Source organism: Enhydra lutris, unplaced genomic scaffold (genome assembly GCF_002288905.1).
Source record: "Enhydra lutris kenyoni isolate GAN:26980312 unplaced genomic scaffold, ASM228890v2 scaffoldscaffold16, whole genome shotgun sequence".
NCBI lineage: Eukaryota > Metazoa > Chordata > Mammalia > Carnivora > Mustelidae > Enhydra > Enhydra lutris.
The window spans coordinates 23,354,702-23,361,030 of record NW_019154100.1 but is presented as its reverse complement, the minus strand read 5'-3'; the positions used below and the strand labels follow the sequence as shown (position 1 = coordinate 23,361,030).

Genomic DNA, 6,329 nt, shown 5'->3' with positions numbered 1-6,329 from the left:
CTATGTCCAAGTTCTGGGCCATGGGCTCAGGATACAAAGATGAATACAATAGAGTCTGCCTTCTTGAAGAAAGAAGGCTGGCTGGAAAGATACGCCATGTGGGGCAGTGTAGTAGGTGCTATGATAGAGAGGTATGTGTAATGTTGAAGGGACCCAGAGTGGGGAGGCAGAACTTCTATTTATTGTTTGGAAGCGCACATTGCTAGGTCTGTACAAGTGGTTATGTCATTTCAAAGGCTTTTGATCAGATCTAAATGTATTCCCTGTATTAACATGTTGGGATTTTTCTACATCTTTGAGAAGGTTTCCTGGGAAGCAGCGGGACCTAAAGGTTAGGAGTAGGGGGCCTGAAGGCAATTAGACCTGGATTTAAAATCTGGGCCTGTGCCTGACCTTCCAGCTAGGTGACTTGGGGAAATCCTTTACTCTCCCATCTCCATAAAAAATCATACAAGGGCGGGGATTAAATATCATAGATACAACACGTATGACACGTGCCTGCTGTAGAGTAGGTGTCCATTTTATCTTTCCCCAGGTGACTGGAGCTCTTTTTGGCTCTTAGTGGTGCTAAGTGGTGACAGAAACTTGTTTATGTTAAAATCTTCACGGTACACACAGAGGCTTAGTTGGCTGATTTTTTTTTAGAAAGATGTTTATTGGTATAAAAACAACTTAAACATTATATAAATACAATATAAATATCTCTTTTAAAAATATGCATAAGTTAGCCGTATATTTGAGGTAAACCTACACATTCCAAGAAATGTCCTGGCTCCAAAACATTGAGGATATTCAAGCTGCATAGCATTTTATGTTAACTTTTTCAAGATGCATACATAAAATATTTCAAGTGGCACTTCATAAAAAATATAAATATCTATTACTTATATAAATTAACTCAACATATTTAAATATCAATAAATTAAAAATAATTAAAATAGTGTCCTAACGCTCATACTTTTAGTTCTTCACAGAGAACGACATAAGTTATGTGCCCAATGGACAGGTTTCCAACCAGAGAAAGGAATGCCCATGAACTACAGCAATCTTAGATGCCCAGGCTACATGATCCGAATGGCCCTCAGGCTGAACTGCAGGAAATCCTCAAGTCTCCGTAGGATGAGGTGAATTGTTGTGTGTTTCAGCCACTTGTCCTGCGACTTGAAGAGAGCCTGCAGGCTGGCATCTGTGGTAGGGTCGGGGGTGGTCACTTCAATCTGATTCTTCACATGAGGGGAAAAGAAAGTGAAAAGAACTATTTAAATATTGAACAAATCCTTTTGAGTGGAGGGATGCTCTGGACTGTGAAAAGACATTCAAATTCGGGGTGAAGGAGACTACTTGGGGCTGCCTGCCCTGACTCACCCAGGTAGGGTGAGGTGTCCCTCCTCCAAGCCCACCTGAGCCCACCCAGCGTGAAGGCCTTTCACGGCAACTGAATTCTAATCATCCCTTCACTGCTCTTCTAGGGCACTGCAGTGTTGGCATCACCTGGGCCTTATTAGGGATGAGAGTCTCAGGTCTTACCCCAGACCTGCTGGATCCAACTCTGCACCGTGACAAGATCCCCACAGGTTTGGTGTGCATTTGAAAGTGGGAAGAGCCCTGGTTTGAGGCAAACAGCCAGGAAAGGTAGTAGCAGTATCAACACCAATGTGCCTGCTTCTCTGGAGACCTTCTCACTGTGCTTTGTTCAGAAGCTCATCCCCACACTGTGCCCTCAAGCCTCCATTCGGTGACATTTGAACGGCTAGCTGGTAATGACCAAAGCCTTTGGTACCTGCTCTTCTAGCCTTTCGCCATTTCTCTACATTAACTCTTCTGGCAAAAATTAGGGGGAAAGAGTTGAAAATACCACAATGACAAGAATATCATTTGGCAATAATTAACATATTAAAATAATTTTTGTGCTCTCTGTTCTTTTTTATCATGGATCACTGAGCAGGATTGGATGTGTGCTTCCTTCTGCCTCTACAGATTTTTTTTTTCATATTTCTTAAGCTGTCCTAGTAGAATTAAAATCCACCTAATTTAATATAGTTTTAAATATAGTTAGTGATGTCTTTTGCAGAAGAGAGCCAAAAGAAAAAAAAAAGGTTTCAACTATCAGGAAATATTTCTTAGATCCTTTCCTTTACATGTAGCTATCTCTTTTGAATTGGCTTTGCACTCCCAAGTTGTCTAGGTCCCTTTCTTTGAGCCTGTCTTCCTCACACCAAGGAAGGGGATGACAGAATGCTCACCATGGGCCTCAGCGTCTGGAGCAGGTGTTTGGTGCTGATGTACACAGAGTGGGCATTGTCCTTATTACCCTCATAGTTGGACTCTAGGTATTTCAGGTGTAACTGAAACTCCTGAAGACCGGTAGTGATTCTTGTCAGACAGGTCTCCTAAGAGGAAAGATGGGAAAATTAGTTATTACTAGAAAGATATAATCAATTTTAAAAGTTAAATTGCTACAAGTCAACAACTTCTCCCTCTGCCCTTCCGGGGGACTTCAAATACTTCTGAGCATTGTATTTTGAGACATTAGCCTCAGATGGCCCCTTTTTAAATATCTGGACAGAGATATCACTTAATCAGTTTTACCCAATGCCTGATAGGTGCAAGTGGGTCCTTCTCTGATTCTCCCCTTAATATCCTCCCTTGTGGCTTTACTTCTGCTCTTGTCAATATGGGCTTAAGCCTCTTTTTATGGACTGTTCGGAAGTCAGTTTAGCGGATCCCACTGGAAGGAGAAGCGGGGAGAGAATGACCTCTACAGGAAGTGCAGACCTGGGTCCTGCTAAAGGCAGCCGAGGAGGAGATGGACCACCTTACCCAGGATGTATTAGCTAAACCTGCTGGGGTTTCTAACATTTGACAGCTGTGAAAATCCCAGCACAGAAGGGCTGTCTCTAACCACGCCATTCAAAAATAACTTGCCTTTAGGAAGATTAAGTTGGCCTCCTCCTAAAATTTACATGACATTCTTTACATTGATCCCCTTCTTTGTTTTCTGCCTGGTCTATATGTATACAGACGCTGCATGTAAGAGGGAGAACTTTTGACTAAGGAGTAGCTAAAAGTGAACGTGATGTGTTCATACCTGATTGAATCGAGACTGGAAGCATCTGTCCTTTTCGGCCAGTTTTGGAAGATTTAGGTTGTTCTCTGCCAGCACCTCCTTGCTGTCTTCACACTTGTTATACTTGTCACACATCTGGGAAGGAATACCAGAACTGTTATCATTTAAGTGCCTCTAAAACAAATACCACTAGAGGGCCGATTCATGTTTTACCAGGCAGGAAGTTCTCTAAGAAAATGAAATCACAGGGCATGAGCCTCCAGGCACGCGAGGTCTAGTGAAGATGGGCATGCTTGGGTTCAATGCTGGGCTCACCTATGACTTCACACCTGTTACCTATCCCAAGTCTCCGCATCCCTATCTCTTCAAACTGGGGATAATGAAACTCCTCCCCTGTAAGTTGTGTGTGTGTGTGTGTGTGTGTGATGATGAGCCATATTTATGAAAAGTGTGTGGCACATAGTAGGAACTTGATAAGTGACAGCAATTTTGATGATAATTGGGTGAATATGATTTGAGCTGTATCACGTTCCAGCTAGAAGAACCTATGAGATCATCTAGTCCAATTCCATAATTTTACAGAGGGGGCCCAGAGGTGGTAGGGAATTCGCCAAAGATCACAAAGCTGGTTCAGCAGAACCAGAACTAGATTTGGTTCAGGGCTCCCATTACTCTCCTGAGTTCTTTCCTTTCCACCAAACAGAGCCAAATTACCCCTTACCTTTGAAGTTTTGGAGCTGCTTTAACCTACCTATGATCTTGCCACTTGGATCTTATATGCTTTAACCTACCTACAATTTTGCCACTTGCATCTTATTTGCTGGAATGACTGTAGGGAGTCCCTAACCACTGAACTCCCATAACCTAAAAGTCCTATGATTGTCCTGAGAAGCTCAACATTGCTTTCAGGTGGCACTTTGCTAATCCTTCCAAAGTCCAAGAGACACAAGAAGATTGATAGACCTTATTTTTTTGGTTAGGGATAAGGAAGTCCTGGGAGACAGTGATGCCCAGCTCATGCCAAGTATGGGGCTGGGAATGGGGCCAGAGGGCATGGATTTCAGCCCCATTGTATGTTTTCCAGGAGGGAAAGGAGCTCCCTCAGACCAGCAGCAGAGAAGTACAGCAGACAGTCTGCCCCTCTGGCCTGAAATCTATACTGCCCCAGAACCCAGCTCAGACCTCCCAGTGCAGAAGCCCTTGTCCACATCCAGGGGCCAGGAGACGAATGCCCACACAGGCCCTTTATCACCCTCAGTTGAGCCTACCCACCTCATTTCTCAGTGCAGAGATTTTGCCAAGGATGAACTTAATGAAGTCTTCCATTTTGTCTGCAGAGGTGAGTGGTGGTCTGTTTGAGGTGGCATCATCTTTGGAATCTCCTCCCAGGGGTCCCGGGGTAGGGAAAGCAGTAGCCATCACCAGGAGCAGTCCCAGAGAGAAGGCCACTGGACTGAAGGCGCCTGTGCCGGAGGCAAGGGAGAGCAGCGAGTGAGCAGAGTGCACCGCTGGGGGAGCTGTGCTTCTGGCTGCTGGCGCCCTGCCAGCCCTCCCAGCGGACACACACCCCTCCCTCCGCCTGGCCAGGCAGCCGGGCGGTTCCAGGGCTAGGGATTGCCTTCACTTACTTGTGGAGAGGGAGTTCATAGCTGAGGTCCTGGAGGGCAGATGGATCTCTCTCTTTCGTTCCTGGTGGGCTCCAGGGCAGAATGAACCTCAGACATCCCCAGTCTCATATTTATTGGGGCTTGAGACTCTAATATTGAGACTCATGGGAAAATCCCACATTTGATAAATCTTTGTTGGAGGTGGGGGTGGGGCCAGAGCGGGTGGGGCTGATTGGAAACCTTATTAAGATTGTGCAATGTGACGTCCTTTAGCATCACAGGAATCACAACTCGGGGAAAAAGTGCTGCTTAGGTCATTAGGAAGGCTAGAACTAAGAAGCAGGATCACACTTCCTTTACTTTCTTTTCTGCTTTTTAAATTTTTTAATTTATTAATTTATTTTTAGTGACTCAGCATTTTGGCATGTCTTAAGAGGGAAAGTAAAGCTGAAGTCTTGCATGAAGTTTGGGGCGGGGTAGGGGGGTGCGGGCAGGGCAAGAAGCTAAGCCTGGCTATGATTAAAAAAATACTTCAATTACCAGATTAACAGGCTAGGATTTTGTATTCCAGTTAACTCATATTTGTAAAAACCTAAGATGTTTTGACCTGAGCTTCCTCAGACCACGACACAGCCCACTAGCCTGGGGTTTCAAGTAAGGTGCCACCAGGAGCCATCTGCAGGACTTCCCTTTCCTGGCTGTCTCTGTGACCAGCTCTTGCAGACTGCCTGCCTGCCCCCAGATCTCACGCTCTACAGGAGCCTCCAGGCACAGTGTGCCGTGCTCGTGTACCTGACTCCTTTGTGCCACCATGTAGCATCTACCAGTTTCCTTCTCACCTCTTCCAGACCACTTGAGCTGGGTCAGCCTCAGCCCTCTCTCCCTGGGGTCCCTGGTGAAGACTTGGATCTCTGTGCCAAGGGGTTTGCCTTGGGCTGCTGGTGCTGTCCTCACTGCTGGCAACAGGGTGGCCCTACTCCTGAGACGGAGGTCTGAGGAGCCCAGGTGGTTCTCGTCTCTGCTGGGGCCCTCAAGTTAGCGACACCCACTTGGTTCAGGGCAGAAGTAGAGAGAATACCACTTACCTCTTTGATGGGATGTCAAAGAAGGACCTTGTGACATTTTCTAGAGCTTGTGTTCGTAACTTTCTTCTGCTGTATGTCTTGTCTTGAGTTCAGAGGCAGCTGGGCAGAAATTTCCTAATGCAGACAAGGATCTAAGGTTCTGAATCACGCCTGCCCTAGGTTTTCTTATTGGGTTGAACCTGTACAGCTTGTACAGGTTCCCTCTGCCCTTATAATGACGTCTCTTGCAGGAGGGTCCTTGGTCTCATGCAAATGGGCTCTAGACCAAGCTGCCCTACCAGTCTCCCAGACACCCAGGCAGCTTACAAGATTGGTTCCAAGCTGAAACTAGGACCCTTGTACAGCATCAAAAAAAAAAAAAAAAAAAAAAAAAGAAAGATTTACAAAACACTGTATTATCACGATCAGCTTCTTTGCTTTGCAAAGATCTCATCAGGATTGCGAAAACAAGGACTCTGCTAGGGTATTTAAAATATGAACCGATTTACTCAAGTTTTGTTTTGTGAACAACACTTTAGGACTCTCCTGTTGGGGAAAGTGAGGTCATCCATTCTTTCACTGACTTTCTAA

The 6,329-nt window shown here is 45.4% G+C and overlaps 1 protein-coding gene across 3 annotated transcripts; it reads right to left on the bottom strand.

Moving 5' to 3' along the window:
- Positions 1 to 645: 645 nt before the first annotated feature.
- Positions 646 to 5,967, bottom strand: LOC111147365 (interleukin 6). 3 transcript variants are annotated; one of them, XM_022503367.1, is made up of 6 exons: positions 5,760 to 5,964; positions 4,696 to 4,756; positions 4,340 to 4,530; positions 3,089 to 3,202; positions 2,244 to 2,390; positions 646 to 1,223 (listed from the first exon to the last, which is right to left on the bottom strand). In XM_022503367.1, exons 2-6 carry the CDS (start codon positions 4,712 to 4,714, stop codon positions 1,062 to 1,064), a joined length of 633 nt encoding a protein of 210 aa, XP_022359075.1. In that variant the 5' UTR covers positions 4,715 to 4,756; positions 5,760 to 5,964; the 3' UTR covers positions 646 to 1,061. The 3 variants fall into 3 exon arrangements, with proteins under 3 accessions (XP_022359075.1, XP_022359074.1, XP_022359077.1); XM_022503369.1 differs by adding an exon at positions 1,492 to 1,497 and having other exon boundaries at positions 893 to 1,223; positions 4,696 to 5,967; XM_022503366.1 differs by having other exon boundaries at positions 4,696 to 5,964.
- Positions 5,968 to 6,329: the final 362 nt, after the last annotated feature.